This window comes from Gobio gobio (assembly GCF_949357685.1).
Source record: "Gobio gobio genome assembly, chromosome: 24".
Lineage (NCBI taxonomy): Eukaryota > Metazoa > Chordata > Actinopteri > Cypriniformes > Gobionidae > Gobio > Gobio gobio.
This window is the reverse complement of record NC_137120.1, coordinates 33,832,507-33,851,238: the sequence shown is the minus strand read 5'-3', so window position 1 is coordinate 33,851,238 and position 18,732 is coordinate 33,832,507. Positions and strand designations below refer to the sequence as shown.

Genomic DNA, 18,732 nt, shown 5'->3' with positions numbered 1-18,732 from the left:
GCAGCTCTCGCGGTTCAAACAAATAGGGCTGGGTAACAAACTCAAGCTCCTCTGACATTTCTCTTTAACAATTCTCATTTTAGACTACTAATTTGTGACCAGTGTTTTGTTTTGCTCTATCCTCTGTGGCCCTGTCCCAAATGGCACACTTTATATGCACTTTCGGTCTTGTGGACTTACAATGGCTGCCGCGTGCGCATGTCCTTTAAGTCCACGAGACCGTATGGTGTCCCATTTGTCATTTTAGGTCTCAGAAGGGTGCTCGCGAGCCCCCCCCCCCCCTTTGCGGTCGATGCACACTTCTGCCGAGCCCGCACTGGTGCGGGTTCCGCAGCAGACTTCTTCCCGACAGTCAAAGTGGCATTACGTCCTTGTGGCAAGCAGCGAGGCAAGGGACCGTAAGAGCGGGCAGGTGGCGAGTGATAATGAGCGCCAGCTGCACGCCACACCGGTCTCGTCTCACAGAGGAGTGACGGGAGTATAAAGGAGGAGAGACGACAGTACAAGACGAGAGAGGACGTTGTGTTTTGTTTACGCTTTGTTATGTGTGTGCGTGGCAGTCGTCTGTGAGGGGCTGCCGCTTTTACTTTCAGTTTGTGTTTGTTTATTTGATTAAAGTCTTTTAACGTTCGCCGGTTCCCGCCTCCTTCTTCCCTGAACATACAAACTCTGTTACACTGGTGTCGAAACCCGGGAGGAAGGAGGGACATTCTGTCGAAGAGCCGGATGGGGCTGCCCAAGGTGGTGGTTCTGGAGCGAGTGAAGATCTGGTGGGACGGAGAGCTCGCTGCCGTGCCCCTGGGTCGAGGTGGGGTGGCTGCCGTCCGAGAGGTAGGGGAGGAGTCGCAGGCGCTTGTGGTGAGCCGGAGCCTGCTGCCGTCCGCCATTTAGGGGAGGAGCAGGGAGCGCGGGACTCGCTGCCTGCTCCCTCAGTAGGAGGAGCCACCGCCGGCTGCCAGGGGGCGAAGGAGGATCAAGCCGTCCACCAAGCGTCCAGTGCCATCAAATGGCACCGCGAGGAAGAGCCTCTCGCCTGGCTGAGGGCCGAGCGGCAGTGTGTCCTGGAACCAGACCAAAATTTTTTCTTTTTTTTCTTTTTCTCCTCTCTCTCTTTTCTCGTTCTGTTGCTCCTCGTGCTCCTGGCTCCGTTTCTCTCGCCTCTCGGTCCTTACCGCGGCCGCTTTGATCGCCCCCCCCCCCGTTGGAGGGGGAGTAGAGCACAGTCTCGGGAGTGCCCCCTGGCCTGCGAAGGCAAGCAGCGAGGTGAGCAAGTGATAATGAGCGCCAGCTGCGCGCCACACCGGTCTTGTCTCATGGAGGAGGCGTCTCACAGGAGCATAAAAGGAGGAGCGATGACAGTGCAAGATGAGAGAGGACCAGGCCTGGAATTTACGTTGTGTTTTGTTTACATTTTGTTATGTGTGTGCGTGGCAGTCATCCGTAAGGGGCTTTTAACGGTCGCAGGTTCCCGCCTCCTTCTTCCCTGAACATACAAACTCCATTACAGTCATGAAAGTGCAGACTCGTAGGAAGACCGTGAGGGTTTAGGGTGCCATTTGGGACAGGGCCAAAGTAACAGGAGTAGTTGCCTAGTTAATTTGGCCACTACCCGCGATGCTTACTGAATGGCAATCGCCTAACTGGCTTCAGGTGTGCTATTGGTGAGTGCTTGTGTATAAGGAATGTCTCCTGCGTTGTTGGAGTGCGTGTTGACTGGCGGTTGTTGCTGCAACTTGGATGCTGCTGTTCGATCTTTCCCAGCGTTAGGGATTTTTGAGCTGATCTGTACAGGGTGAGCGTTTGGCGTTTGTTAGTGCGTTGCTGCATCTCGGTATGTTACCATAGAGAAATAATTATTTAAATTGGGCTGACCTGTTGGCTTACAAGCTCTGTTTGTTTATTCAGTATGCATCCCAGGCTGTACTTATCAACTGTGGTTTGACGTCGGAAGGTCCTATCTGCTAGCAATCAGGTGGGTAAACTATTGATTTAATGCGTGAATATCCGCTAAAGATCCGCTTTTCATTTAGTGTTCCCCTTTGTTTTAGATGAAGAGGCACTGCATGTAATATGTCTGCGTGATCGCGGATAGCCAATTGGGACGGTTATCCAGCTTCCCCTTCTTTTTTGTCTTTCTTTTTTTTTCGCTGAACACTTCCCTTGTGTTTTGCCTCGTTGCGACGTCTCGCCTTGCCTCATCAATTGTGCTTTCAGATATCCTGCATTAAGTGAACTTGACATTACAAGATTGCGAGACTCGCGTATTAACCCGTGTGACCATTCTGCCACCCCTGCACTATTTCAAATGGAGGACTGTGTGTTTGTGGGGTCTGTATGGTATATTTATTTTTTGTGTGAGTGAACTCATAGGTTGATTGTTTGTGTATTGAGTGTTCATCGTTGGAAGTATTTTGGCTGTGTGTCCTATTTGACCATTAGTTCCCAGGGTGAAATTCCCAGGGTGGCGTGGTCAGGGTTATAAAGAGTCTAGGAAGTTCTGATTTACCTTCTTTTTAATTATAATTGAGTCCAAAAGAAGAAGAAGAAAGTCATACACCTAGGATGGCCTGAGGGTGAGTAAATCATGGGATAATTTTCCTTTTTGTGAACTCTCCTTTAACCAAAAAAAAAAAAACAATATCCTAATAAATAAATAAAATATCTTAAAAGGCAACTAAGTTGATGCCCTCCTTTTGGAACAACCTTCAAAATGGATCTACTATGCCTTAAAATGCAGTCTAGCTAGGATGTTGAAGTTAGATAGATGTTAGACTGCCCACCCCCACAAAACATGCATAAAAATTAACATGAATTAAAGTCATGTTTTTTTTGTTTGCTTTTTGTAAATGCTGAATTGGGTCTCAGATTAGTGAGACACCTAAAAAGGTTACTAACAAACCAGCTTATCACTTTGCAGAGAAGTTTAACAGTCCATTAGCATTAGCATCTATGTTCTTCCGCACAGACATCTGTGATAAGCATTTGTGATTTAACACAGAGCGGTGTGAAAGCTCAAAGCACTGGCACACATCCACGTGATAGTGGTCCCGGTAAAGTAGAGATAAGAGAACCCCACCCCCCCATAATTCATTTCCAGAACTCATTCCCAGGACAACACGTCCATCCACCTGCCACAGCGATAAGAGGCTGCAAAACCCAGACACTGACTTCATAGGAAATCAATTTGTCCCCAAATGTACAGTAAATGACTGGGCTTTACAAATTCCGTTCCCATCCTAATGCGGAGGACCGTCACATGGACGGTGACTGACACTGCTGAATCAGCATCCAATCAGAGGCCAGCACACATCATTTCATCCCCTCATCCATAGAGCGTTAAGCCAACCGTACACTACAGCACTGAAGCTTGTTGCCCTGGCCAACGCACATTCGATTTTGTGTTTTCTGGTTTTATGATTTATTCTCTCGCTGTATCCTCATTAGTTCCTTGTCTTTTTAACTGTCCTGTCTAATAAAAAAAGAAAACACTATGATTTATATTATATTGGTGATATGTTATATATTATATTATATTTGTAATATATTGAGTATAATAATTTTTACAGATTTTTTAAATATTTGTTATTTATATTTAAAATATAGTTTTTAATATCAAGTTAAATTTTTTAAAATTGCTTTTAAAATTTTGAAAATAGTATGTATTTTTTAATGATTAATATTTCTGCTCTGTTGCTTGCAGTGTTTACTTTCTTTTTTATGTTTTTTTTATTTGTGAAACATGAACTATAACAGGACTACAGAATAGAATTGATATCTACAGAAAAAAATAATTTAGTATAATATTTTTGGATTTTTTTCTCTTTACAGATTTCACATTTATATATTCAGTATTTATATATTATTTTAGTTTTTAATATTAAGTTAAATGTATTTATTTCAAATTGCTTAATGCAAGTAAAAAAAAAATCTGAAAGTATTATTTGCTTTTATTAAATAACCCTGCTCTCTAAGATATTATTATTCGCCTTAAAATACATATTGTGTTCCAACACTATGAAATTTTACAATGCCAACATTTTTATTGCATTTGGTTTGTTGCATATGACTAAAGCGCAATACAAGGCTTTTTGTTGCCAACTTGAAAAACAAAAGTGCGATGAGCTTTGGTATGAAAGTGTGCAGTTGGCTTTAGCTGCTGTAAACTGTAGCAATGTGGCAGTCCAGGACTTTATGGACAGCAGCAGGTGTAACAACTTCTGTGATCGCCTGGTGAGCCAAACTCATAAAAACTCGTTAATCTCCAGATCTGTGTTTTCTTTTGCTACACCCCCTGCTGTCATGTTGGGCTGCCAAGTGGGCCGCCCTCTACCTGTCTTTGCCAACATTAGTCTGACGGAGCAGATGGACCTGAGGTTGTCTGTGCGCGCCGGCCCTTTCCGACAGCCCGAGGGTGCTCGGATGCACATAGCCCCTCGCGCTGCGGTACTTGTCAGCAAATGAAGAATGATTGTCAATGATTTGTTGATCACTTCTCCATGCAGGAGAGAATGTGCCAAGGGATGATTTAATGAGCCACTGGTGACGGGCGGGGCGATCATCTCGTGTAAAGAGCAGCCGTACACAGGGGGATTGGCTTGCCCACATAGCCATCAATCAAAAGGCGCACCGATGTGAAAGAAGCTGCAGTGGGCTGAGCTTCCTCTCGGGAAATGTCCCAGAAGAAAGTTGCTCTCTTGGGTTATAGGGCAAAAATATGAATAGGGTAAACTTCATTCACCAAGTGCAATAATGGAGTTTGATGTCAGTGCAACAGAGGGTTGCTGAAGGGTTTATTTTTTTTTATAGGTAAAATATAACAATCTATAAAGAATTTTCAATTTGTTAAATCGATCTGTCTGTCCATCTGTCCATCCATCCACCCATCCATCCATGCATTGGAAATGAATAAATAACTGGGGAAATGTACTTAGTTATTAAAATAATATACACTCACCTAAAGGATTATTAGGAACACCTGTTCAATTTCTCATTAATTAATTATCTAATCAACCAATCACATGGCAGTTGCTTCAATGCATTTAGGGGTGTGGTCCGGGTCAAGACAATCTCCTGAACTCCAAACTGAATGTCAGAATGGGAAAGAAAGGTGATTTAAGCAATTTTGAGCGTGGCATGGTTGTTGGTGCCAGACGGGCCAGTCTGAGTATTTCACAATCTGCTCAGTTACTGGGATTTTCACGCAAAACCATTTCTAGGGTTTACTTGTTACCACTGTGCAGGCTGCTGGTGGTGGTGGCCCCTTAGTGCCAATTGGGCATTGTTTAAATGCCACGGCCTACCTGAGCATTGTTTCTGACCATGTCCATCCCTTTATGACCACCATGTACCCATCCTCTGATGGCTACTTCCAGCAGGATAATGCACCATGTCACAAAGCTCGAATCATTTGAAATTGGTTTCTTGAACATGACAATGAGTTCACTGTACTAAAATGGCCCCCACAGTCACCAGATCTCAACCCAATAGAGCATCTTTGGGATGTGGTGGAACGGGAGCTTCGTGCCCTGGATGTGCATCCCACAAATCTCCATCAACTGCAAGATGCTATCCTATCAATATGGGCCAACATTTCTAAAGAATGCTTTCAGCACCTTGTTGAATCAATGCCACGTAGAATTAAGGCAGTTCTGAAGGCGAAAGGGGGTCAAACACAGTATTAGTATGGTGTTCCTAATAATGCTTTAGGTGAGTGTATATATATACGCTATATATGCTATTAAAAATAACATTTAATAGGTTGACAACCCTAGTACAAACTTCTTAGTTTCAAATGTGATTGAATGTCTGCCAAAATGTTATAAGATGTATTTTGTCATATAGACAGAGGGACAAACTAAGCCACAGAGGAAATGCATACGAGGTTAAGGGTGAAGAAAATATATGGCGGTCTGGTTGAGGCAAATGCAATGTATTTCTGGAGAAAAAGGCTTACAAGACCGAAAGGGCTGCTTTCACTCCATTTTGGAAGTGCATTGCAATTTTCATACAGCCTTTCTGGCAAATAACAACAGGCCAGAGTGGACAAGGGTCGAGGGAGCACTACTGAAAAAGAGAATGGAGAAGAGTGAAAAAGAGAGATTGAGAGAGAAAGAGTGGGATATATAAAGTATATATATATACAATATACTGTAGAGATATTTGAAAGCCTGTTTGGGCTAATACATGTAGGCAAGCAAATAAAGGCTTTTTAAATACTAAAATCTGCCAAGATGTAGAATTTTGTCCCTTTTTAGACAAAGGATCCACTAATAATCGTTTGCGTTGGTGTAAATTTATAAGCTGTCAACTGTACATATCAACTGCTTGAAACAAAGTGAATGAGTATTGAATCATGTGCTTCGGTCTGACTTCATTATGTTTGCACAGTAAAATTGTATTTGCGCTATTCAGCTTCCCAGAAACATCAGCCACTTCCCCTGCAGGCTGAATAAATCTGATGGCCAGCATTTGTGTTTGGTTTTTCAATTGTTTTAATGCACCGAGCAAACCATCCAATCCCCTTTGCAGCAGTTGTGACCCATAAGTCATTGAGTAACCTTCCCACTCATTAGTTGATCTAGCCATGGCTGATTTGCAGTGGACCTTTAACTCTGAAATGTACAAAATGAAGAGAGATGATCACCATAATCTTAACTGTAACTGAGAGAATAATATTCAAATAATGCTGCTAATAACAGCAGTATGTAAATAGCATATTTACATTATACAGCTAAACCTAATACTGCTTTACATTTCTCCAAAACCTTCCGGAATGCCTTGCCTCATAGACTTCTTTTGTAATCACCATTTTTAATTCTTTTAAAAACGGAGGGATGCATCACAATGATTGTTTATGGTAATCGACTACACTTTGTCAATAAAAACCTGTTCTGAACCTGGACCTAGAATTGTAAATGCACTTTACGTCCATTTTAACAAGACTTGAAACTCCAAACTGACGCCGTGTCCAGAAGCAGCATGTTTTGAGTTGTATCGGGTGCTAACGAACAGTTATGGACAGCAATTCAAACCCGTAAAGGTATTTCTGCACCATTTTGTGTCTCAAATGAATGTATGAACTCTATAACTGTTCCTTAAATTATTAAACATAGGCAAACTCAGGATGTGTCTCAATCCAGCTCATGTATCACCTGGAGTGGGAGACCGATTTAGATTGATGGACAGCCTCATCTCGCTGATGTTGACATGTGGTGCATCTGAAGGAAGTGATCTTGTCCCTGCCGCAAGCCTCTTTGCTCTTTCTCATAAATGTTTCAATTGCCCGGCAGATGCGCAGTCAATAAATTATGCAAGGATCTTCGTCCCAAATTGCTGAGCACAACCCGAGTCCCGAAGGACAGGGTCTAAGGATAATGTGTTGCAGTGTTGCATTTAACTACGAGAACTTAGAGAGCGATGGCAGAGTTTGTTAAGGCATTGCAAAACTGTTGCTAGGGTGTTGCTATGTGATTGCTAGGATGTTGTGGGTGGTTGCAAGAGGCCTCGAAAAGAACCCACCTCCATTATGGTGTCAAGATATGGTTGAGGGCTCCTTGCTCAATGTAAGTATATGTGTTTTGCCTGCATTCTCCACCAAGTTTTATCCAATTCAAATATTTGTAAAAGTACACCTTTCCTCAATAATACACCCAATCTGAGGTATGGTACCATTCATATCTGTAGCATAAACGATGCAAGGCGAGTATTAAAAAGCAGCGCTAATAAGTATGAATACAAGAAAGGAAATCAAACAACACTTTCCCTGCATAATTCATCCTTCTTTCGTCTGACGACATGTTGACTGGAGAGATCAAGTGTTAGGTTAGTACAAAATGTGGTCAAGAGTTTGCAGTAATTTGCAATTAACCTTGTGCCTTTGGCTGTAATTAATATTACACACACCGCTAACACAGAATGCTCAGCCAGTAGCCAGGAAAAGCCAATTACTAAATCACCCGAAGGAACTTGCAACTTCCAAAAGAGTCGGAATTACATACACATGAATAGTATTCTTCTGAATGCTATTTACGTCAAAAACCTGGATGGATCCATAAGGCAACAAAACATGGATCCATAAGGCAGTGCAGAATGGTATACCGAATAACAGGTAATTAGCAAACACTACAGTTACACTGCAATGCTTACTAGCAACAAGTGCTAGCGACAAATCGACTGATAGTTGTAGTTTAGCATAATTCACATATCGACTCCCTGCAGTTGGAACGTGAAAAGATTGATAATGAGACCAGGGATAATGCAGCTTTGATAACCTTCGACCTCTCCAACATAACACAGCTGGGACCTTTGACATCCAGACCCCTCTCATTAATGGCAACTTATTAGGGACCCAGATGTCTGTTCGGTCTATAATGGTCATAAGATGAACACAAAAACAGTGTTCCTAATACAGCAATAAGTCTAGATAGAGATGAATATAAATGCACAGATTTTAGCCAGCATTACAAGTGTTATTATAAGTGTTTGTTCTGATTTTCTCCCTTATTTTTCTGCCCTAAAACTGTTTGTCAAAGTCTGTAATTGTAGAACTAGGTAGGATGGTCCCAAATCCCAAACATTCAGCTGTCAGACATTAGGAATTGCTATAATGATCAGTTTTACCCATTTGTTAATAACTCAGGAACTGTCCGAGTCGTTGTTTTTCCACCATTTTGTATTTTCAGAAAAAAAAAAAATGTTTATCCATTTCTCACAGTATTTGGTGCGTTTCATCTACAGACCGTCATGGTGCATATTTACCAAAATAATTTTGATTCGTCATTTCGTTTCGCACATCAGCTTTTTTAAGCCAATCAATTTTTGGAGTGTCAGCCATTTTGACTAAATTACATATACAGTTGCAAGAAAAAGTATGTGAAGAATCTGTGAAAATGTGAATAATAAAAAAAAAAAGAGAGATCATAGAAAATGCATGTTATTTTTTATTTAGCACTGTCCTGAATAAGATATTTACATAAAACATTTATCGTTTACAAATAGTCAATTAGGCAAAAGAATAGCAGAATTTATTAAAATGACCCCGTTCAAAAGTTTATGAACCATTGATTCTCAGTGCTGTGTGCCGTTCCCTGAATGATCCACGGCTGTTTTTTTGTTTTGTGATGTTTGTTCTTGAGTCCCTTGTTTGTCCTTTAGAAAAATCCTCCAGGTCCTGCACATTCTTCAGTTTTCCAGCATCTTTAAACCCTTTCCAGCAGTGACTGTTTGATTTTGAGATCCATCTTTTCACACTGAGGACACTTGTTTAAAAAGGTTGAAACATTCACAGATGCTTCAGAAGGAAACACAATGCATTAAGAGCTGGGGGGTGAAAACTTTTTGAATTTGAAGATCAAGGTAAATGAATTTGTCTTCCGGGAAACATGAAAGTATCTTCTGTTGCATCCAAAGGGCCATACTAAATTGATTTTTTTTTTAAACAAAATAAGAAAAATATGGAAATCTTCATGATGTTCAAAAGTTTTCACCCCCTGGCTCTTAATGTAGTGTGTTTCCTTCTGGAGCATCAGTGGATGCTTGAACCTTTCTTAATAGTTGTGTTTGAGTCCCTCAATTGTCCTCAGTGTGAAAAGATGGATCTCAAAATCATACATTCACTGCTGAAAAGAGTTCAAATATTGTATAGGATTTTTCTGAAGAACATTGAGCAGTTTCACTGCTCAGCACAAACAACGGACTCATGGACAACCATCAAAAAACAACAGCCGTGGATCATCCAGGAAACTACACACAGTATTAAGAATCAATGGTTCATCAACTTTTTGAATGGGGTCATTTGGGTCTTGTGGACTATATGTAAACTTTTTTTATGTAAAATATCTTATTCAGGACAGTACTAAATAAAAAATAACATGCATTTTGTATGATCTCTCTTATTTTGTTACAATTAGTCACATTTTCACAGATTCTGCAAATGGTTCACATACTTTTTCTTGCAACTGTATCTTCTGAAATAATATCCTCTGCTTCTAAAACATCTAAAAACTTGTAGAAATGGGGCTAGGGAGTTCTGAGTGGTCGCCAAGGCCTTTTTATCATATATGTGGTGAAAATCGGATGAGCAACAGCAACGTCATCTTTTCATGATTCAATCCCATTTGAATGGATAAAACTCCATCCTACAGTATTACTCAGACATACACCATATAATGGATGTTAAGTGCTTTGTAAACACTGTCATTTCATGTTCTCTCCAAGTGGGTACAGTTCTAGCTACTCCATACATATTATTCCTGTTTTTCTATCTCTTTATCTCTCTCCCTCTCTTACTCTTTTTCTCCACAGCATAGCCTTGCCCTCCTGTTCAGAGAGTGCTCTCATTTTCTCGAAAACCTTCCAACCTCCAGTGCAGCTCTCCCTTCACCTGTTCCTGTTCTTGTCTGACAGAGAAGAATGAGCCGTGTGCAGTCCTGTCAGATCACACAGCCACTTCCCGTACATGCCACCTCGCAGTTTGCTGTCAGATCTCTCTGCTCTCTCTGTAAACCATCTTCCCCTGCAGAGCTCCCGAGCCAGAACGACTACACCAGGGGTTCCCAAATTTTGCTGTCAGCTGAACCCCTATAGCCAAAATGATTCACCTGTACCCCTTGAGATTTTTCAAGCCATTTCAAAATGTAATATATATTTGCAATACATGTAATATATAATTAATATAGGTTCAATATTCTACTACTACTTCTACTACTACTACTAATAGTAGTTTAATATTTAAAAAATAATGTACTAATAATATATATTTATTTTATTACCAGCAACAACTACAATTACAACTACAACTACTATTAATAATAATAATAATAATAATAATAAAAATGATTATTATTATTATTAATTGATTCTTGAGATAATAGACAAAACATGTTTCAGATGTTAAAAAATTAAAACTAACACTACATTATTAAAAATTGGTATTTTTGTAGACAAAGGTCTCAGATAATGAACCATGTAAGGGAACTGGGCTGGATTTCCCGAAACCTTCTTAACACTACGTCGTTCTTAAGTTATACCTTAAGGTGTATCTTATCGTTAATACCTGTTTCCCGAAACGATCTTAGTTAAGAATACCTTCTGTAAGACATTCGTTCGTAAGGTTGGTCTGGAGCACTCTTAGCTATACCTTATAACTATTGACAGGTGGCCACCACTGTTTCTTTACATCTCAGTCTTTATGAATATGATTCTGCTAATTGAATTGTTTTCAGGCAAATAATACTATTGTCATTACACTGCTGGCTGTTCGCTTTTTAATTAGCCTATATTATCCAAAGGTATATCAGCTGGCAAACCATTATGGAGTCTATTTAAAAGGAATGATTGTAGAGGGGAGTTTGGTCAAACTATGGCAGCGATACAGCAAATAGTTTTAAATCAAAGAAGGTGCTGTCTGCGGAAGCCATTTCTATGTGCACTATTTCATCCGTGAAAACTCTAGTCCCCTGGCTACCATATCAAAAGCTGCAATTCAAAATTAATTTCGCCTGCCATGGCAGCGAATTCAGCAGCTTTTAGATCTTTTTGGTCCTACTTTGTCAAGACAAACTTGACGGAGCTCAGCCCCGATATTCAGCTGTTGGCGCTCATCTCTTTCTTTCTTTTTTCTCCGCTGTAGCTGTTGATTTATCTTTTGCGTGTTGCGCCTTTATTGAGTAGGTCATCCAATATCAGAAATTAGTGATTTACCAATAATGTGATGTGGGCAATCAACTCTGCTTGTGGAGTAAATGAAGACTATGGCAAAATATATTATGATAATATAAATGGCATATTGCCAGTGTAGTGGGTTGATACGTTTGGGCATGAGAGGTTGCGGGTTCGCAAAATAATTTCAAAATTATTTACAATATCCACGGTTGGATTTAGTTTGCAATTTGGATTATATTTATATGATCTCACGAGTCCTGATAAATGCAATTTCAACTATTTCTGAAGTGCTTCTATTATAAACGACACCGCTTTCTCACTTAATGCTGTTAAACAGCCCCTGCATAGAGTGAATAATCGATTTTTGAGCCATTGATAAACTAATTCAGCACCGCCGCCATGGACAGCACCTGCTAACGTCGCACTTAAGAAGGTATACCTTAAGCAACCTCCTAAGGTTTAGTTCGGGGAACACGCCTAGAAGTGGTATACCTTTAGTTAAGTTATACCTTTAGAGTCTTCGTAGCGCGACAAGAGACAGCGTTATCAGGAAATGCAGCCCAGGTTTCCCTTAGCTGTAACCTTTTAAGCATTTTATTGTGTCTTACTTTTTAACATAAATAGGGCTTTTGTGTTTGGGACATGTTTTGTCCCTTATCTCAAGAATCAGTGTATTATTATTTTTATTATTATGAGTAGTGGTGTAACGGTTCGCGTATTCGTACCGAACGGTTCACGGGGTGAGTTCCAAATGGAATCAGTATTCCCTATTTGATCATCCCTATGTGAGCAGGACACGCGTGTGCCGTATGTAGCAGTTTGGAATGCACTTGGCAAAGGGAGCGGCGTAATTTCCTCATTATCTTCAGCTGGGATGTTCCTGTGACAACGCAGCGCCGGCATAAATAAATATACAATTCATATTTTTAAGAGTTATATTACTTTTTATATACAGTATTACAAAGCATATTTTTATAAACATTTTAAAATAAAAAATGTTTATTTTTATTTGCAACAGTTAGGCTAAAAAAAAGAAAATGATGCAGATAAAACTGCGACATCTGCTGCAGTGTTGCCAAGTTCATACATGTCCGCAGGTTGAAGCGACCCCAATTGTGTGATATTTAGCACCGGGAATGCGTATTTCAGCAGGAAACCCTGCCAAAAAGACATATATTTTACCCCCCATAAGAGATTTTTACCAAAAAAAACCCACTGAAATGAGACTGGGCTTGTTTTGGGCTAGTTTTGAGTAGCGATTGGGCGGGTTTTGTTGTGAATATCTGGCAACCCTGATCTGCTGACGGACACTGTGCTGCGTTGTCACCGGAACATCCCAGCTGAAGATAATGAGGAATTTACGCCGCTCCCTTTGCCAAGTGCATTCCAAACTGCTACATACGGTACACGTGTGTCCTGCTCACATAGGGATGATCAAATAGGGAATACTGATTCCATTTGGAACTCACCCCGTGAACCGTTCGGTACGAATACACAAACCGTTACACCCCTAATTATGAGTTATATCAAATATAAAAAAATAAGTACTAATTAATATTAAAATTATTACCAGCAACAACAACAATTACTACTACAACTACTAATTATAAATAAGTATATTAAGTTATATTTACCAACAAAAAAACAAATAATAAATCTATTATTATCATCATACAAAATTATTATTACTATTTATTTTTTTTAAACAAATAATTTACAGTTCCTTTATAACCCCTATTTGGAAAAGACTAAAAACAAAAGAAAATAGCAACTGATCGAGACACTGGTAAATTAAATTTTGGAAGACATTTTAAATCTTCGACTTTCTAATAATCATATTCATTGGTTCTGCATCAAGGGTCAAAGGAATAAATCCACGCTTGCAGTGGTTTTATATCCAATTTTAGCCCTCTGCATAAATTCAAGAGCACTTCCAGAGCTGCTTTGGGCTCTTTCAAATGTCCTTGACCTCTTTTGTCCCGACCCCGACCTCTCTCTTAATCCACTTACCAATCTCGCAGCTCTCTCCTGAATAGCCCTGAGGGCAAAGGCAACTGTATCCCTCCCCCTCGGTCAGACAGCTCCCACCATGCAGGCACGGATTGGTCTGACAAGGATCATCTTCTGCTGTAGAGAGAAGACACAAAGAAGAGCCAAACATTTAAAGCATTGTACAACAGATTTACAGCCAGATTCGAACCATAATCTCCCATATGAGAACCAAGGCTCAATGTTTCCAGATAATGTAGAGCGTATGCAGCCAACCCAAGTTTGGGCCTCATTCATGAAATCACAAGCAGAAAACTTCCACTTTCCCAACTGAAAAAACAGAGAGGAGCTTGAGCGTATGACTTTCAACAAGGTGAGAGATTAGCACAAGTTTGATGTCATCCCCCGTTCATCATGACAGATGCTCCGCAGGGAAGGACAATGCGATTCACCATGTCCGCCTCTGATGATCCCCGGCCTTCATAAATTATCCGATCATCGCCTAGAGTAGCGGAGCACACTTTCCTCTATTTTTATGGCACATTACCATACCGTTCTCGGGTCATAAACACACTTTATTTCTGTGAGCTACGACTCTTGAAAAACCTGTACGGCAAAATGTTTTGGGGTGTGGTGATGAATGGAAAATTTCACAGATTAAGTCATAATTACATCAACTTACGGACGGGGAACTTTTACAAGGACGCCGGCGTACGACTTGCAGTGGAAATTGATTAAGTGCTGCTTTATAATCCGTTTCCAACCACAAGACGCAATCTGACAGTGCATCAAACACACCACGTCTCCTCCGGTATAATTCCAAACACGCAATTATTTACAGCAGGGGAGATAAATCGCAACACGGTCTCGCAAAACACGCGCCGTGTGCCTTAGACTTCCCACATCTTCTCAAGTTTTACTTTGTTACAGGCCTTGGGAGCTCTTCAACAGAAATTAACTGTACAATGTTTGTTGTCTGTTGTGACAGCTTGTTTTATTTCCCTCTCCTAACAGATTTTTTTTCTGAAGCACACAATCCCTTAAGAAAACAAAACGTGCACACGATGCTTCACGAGCAAAGTATGAAATCCGATTAAAGTCAAGGTTTGCGGTCGTGTTCTACTGTACCTACAACATTTGTCTTCCATTTATTATATTTACAGACAGCGTTCAGCTCAGTTTACCCTGCTGGAAAAATCAGCATGAAATCGCATGTTGGTTCAGGCTGGTTTATGATCATCCGTGCTGGTCTAGATAGTGGACAATCATAGCCATGCTGTTCAAAAGTAAGCTAACAAGCAGGCAAAACAAATTTAACTTAAATATAAATAAATGTTTTATGTGTCAGATAAATGTGTTATGTATTAGATAAATACAAACATGCATTTTGATACATTATAAGTGAAGAATTATATAAAATAAGAGGGCCTGGTTTGGCAAACCAGTCTCCAAAACACAACATGTGCTGATCTTTTCAAAGGGTAGTTGACAGCAGACATCAAAACTGATCAAAAGCCATTTGAAGCTGAGCATTCATCCACCGATTTCCTTTTTATTATAAATTATTCATTTTTTAAACTGGTTTAGTGCCAAATTCACACTGAGAAAAGTGACTAAATGTAAACTAAAATATAGCTGCAAGCAACAATTATCTGGGCCAAGCGCAAAGAAGCTAGCAGCAGACCAACTGCAAAAAACAGACATTTGGAGACAATTTTAAGCAAAAAGGTTGAAACCTCACATTAATACATTGAGTTGTATAGAGCCAATTTCATGTTTTGTTTAATCATAGCGCCACCAATGGCGCAATCATGGCGCAGTTCCACTGTTTTATGTGTGTCCTCAGAGTGCCCCCATACATAAGTGTGGTGAAAAATTTGGTGAAAATCTCATTTCGTTTAGGAGTTATAGACATTTATATTTATGAACACATAAAAAAAGACCTATGTCTGAATTTGATTTTATGATTTTTTGGGCAAACCGTTCAGAAGTTATAAGCAAAAATGTTTTTTTTTCTTCGTATCTACTAGAGATGCTCCGATCAGCATTTTTGGGGCCGATCACCGATCACCAAGATCATGATCTGCCGATTGCCGATCACTGCCGATCACAGAATGGAAGGGGAATGGCAATCTTTTATCTATAATCTTGCAGAGTTTGCACCATTTGTAGAAATGAAACTAATTCTAAATTAACAGAGTCAAGATCTTGAAGAACCACCAAGTGTTTATTTTAGAAAATGAGATAACTTAAGGCTACTGTAGGCCATCTTTCCCAAATAAATGTATATAATAAATGTATATTATTATCTCACCTAAATATTTGATCATGCAGTGCATTTTTGTTTTTAAAAACAATTTTTCAGGTAGGTCTAACATTAGTATTGAGGTAAGAAATACTAAAGACATTTAATAAGAAATCAAATGTAAATTAATATTGGTCTTCCCTTAAATTAGATTAATCCTTACACTTAAGGTTGCAAAAGTTAGTCATTCAAGCAGTGAGTGTCATAAAGATTCATCAAACAACACAAGACAAAGAGAATATCAGAGACAGCAGAGTTTATTCGACAGCTGTCACTTTAAGAGCGAACATGGATACGGTTACATGCAGTTGCACAAAACGTTCACTCGCGAGTCACGACGGGTTTACGTGCATACTCGTCAAGACGGTCATTTAGTACATACATTTGTGTGTATCTGACCATTTCAGCGCAATTTGTACTCGCAAGCTTTTTGTGAGATGGCCTTTGTGTGTGTGTGTGTGTGTGTGTCTCTCCAGACCGTGTGGGCGAGTGCTGAGCGGTTTGAACACTGGCAAGACTTAAAAATAAATGCAAATGATAAACTTTAGTGACGATGCGACACTGCCTCGATTGTGCAAAGTGGCAAATCCTGTGTCAACTGTGCAGCTCGATTTTAGTGCAGATGCGATGCGCTGATGTGAAGCCATTTGAGCATTATGAAAGGGAGAGAGAGAGAGCGCGCGCACGCGGTGATTCATGCGCTGTTTGTGAACTTACGTCCCACAGAACGTTTTCAAATGACTGCGTAAGTTATTTAATATGAATTGTACCTCACCTTCAGCATTATAATTATTTTACCCGCGCTGGAAAGAGAATGAGACGGTGTCGCTGCATATCATGCCCCAGCTCTCAGGGCAGGCGCGGGTTTTATGTGACGTCAGCATGAGATCGGTTCATGAGATCGGCCTTTTTGGAGACCGCCGATCAATCATCCCAAAGCGATTATCGACCGATCGAGATCGGTTGCCGATCAATCGGAGCACCCCTAGTATCTACGCACCACTAGGTGGTGCTGGTCTGAAACTTCTCAGACTCTTTCAAGACATTGAGCCGATGAACCATACAAAGTTTTGTTACAATACATTCATGCGTTCATAAAATACAGCATCTTACAACAAAATCGGCCGACATGTCAAATTTGGATATCAGTTGACTCGGCAGGCTGCCCCAAATAGAACGAGATCCCTTTTATGATTTTTGGGCAAACAATTCAAAAGTTATAAGCAAAAATATATATTTTTTCATATCTCTGGACCAGTAGGTGGCGCTGTGCCGAAAAGCAGCATGTAGCCTCAGGTCATGCTTGTGATGTTTGGTCCGAATATGATAAATCATCTATTTTTGCAAGCGCTATGTACAATTTGTTTGCGCGTTATTTGAAAACACATGAATCGACTTGAATTCCATAACTTTTTGTTGACATTGTCTGAAGATGATCTGGTTCAATTTTCGTGCAAATCGTATAAACCGTCTAGGAGGAGTTTGAAAAAGTTGGATTTGGGGGAGGGAAAATAATTGCCACTACAGAAAATTAAATCACAGGGTTCAATTGAATTGGCTTGAGCCACAGAATCAGAGGACAATTTTGTTTCCAACCCTTATGGTTCAAAAGTTATTAGCATAAACGTGAGTGCATCTTTGGACAGTTGGTGGCGCTAGAGGGATAAGTTGAGACTCCAGATTTGCAATGGTGACAGTTGAGACTGTCCTCTATAAGTGTACCAAATTTCATAACTTTCCCACAAGCGGTTTTCCCATGGTGGAATAATACAAATACTAAATCTAATGATTACAACAGGTGCCTCCGCACCTTCGGTGCTTGGCCCCTAAATATAAAATCCACATATTTAGAGAAACAATTGACAAAAAAATGTCATGAAGGACAAAATTTGAAAGTCATAAGTTAGAAACAATATATGTTGCATTATGGAGTCGATTGTTCTTTTAGTCCGAAGACAACAGACAGCAGAAACCCCCAGTTGCATGGCTGAGATTGACAAGTATACGACATATGAGTGACTGCTGCTTCACAGCAAAAGGGAGCAGATAAACATTCCCCCGCTCTCTCATGAGCTGTCAAAGCCGGCTCGGCTCAGAGAGAGGCAGCTGGGCTATTGTGAATTCTCTGAGAGGAGCACGATGACATAAAGATCAGCATTGACCAATTTTAATGAATGCCGCCCGGACCAGAGCCTCCTCTTGCACACAACTCTATGAGAGCGACAGAGTTCAAGGACTCCTCGTCATCATCACGATGAAATGAACTCTTCAGCGCCCACTCCAGAGCTTTTGCATCCCAAATCCCGTCAAACGGATCGTTTTCTGAGAGGATGGAGAGCTCTTGTTGCTAAGCTGAGAACGGTGCAGGGGAAAAAGACATTCAGGTCCCAAACAATTAGTCACGACGTAGGCCATTTCCTGCACAGATCGCTAGTCCCGACGGAGATTGGCTCCCAAAGCTGTGGATCATGTGGAAATACCTCAGAAGGTGGTTTGAGGCGTAAATGCATCGGGATATTCAGGCCACAGATGTAAGCTTTCCCAAATGGAATTACAGCATGGGAAATTTAGGAGTTTCGCAATGCACAATTGATCAAGTAATCATGGACAAGTCAAAATAGGATGAAGAAAGCGCTCAAGGGAAAATGTTGCTGTTCAGCAAACATGGAAGTTAAATGTGTATATACTGTGGCACAGTAATACTGATGTAATGTGGTCACAGGTTCGAACGCGGGTGGCTCAACCAATCATAATCAAGGACTGGAAATATCCATTAT

General features: G+C 40.5%; 1 protein-coding gene across 1 annotated transcript in view; it reads right to left on the bottom strand.

The window, feature by feature from the left end:
- Positions 1-18,732, bottom strand: part of ncanb (neurocan b) — a gene marked incomplete at both ends in the record, with an annotated part of 135,038 nt that overhangs the window by 45,526 nt on the left and 70,780 nt on the right. The window contains one exon of the mRNA XM_079807022.1: positions 13,672-13,785. Within this exon, the coding sequence (XP_079663148.1) occupies positions 13,672-13,785 (114 nt within the window). The remainder of the gene's footprint in view (positions 1-13,671; positions 13,786-18,732) is intronic.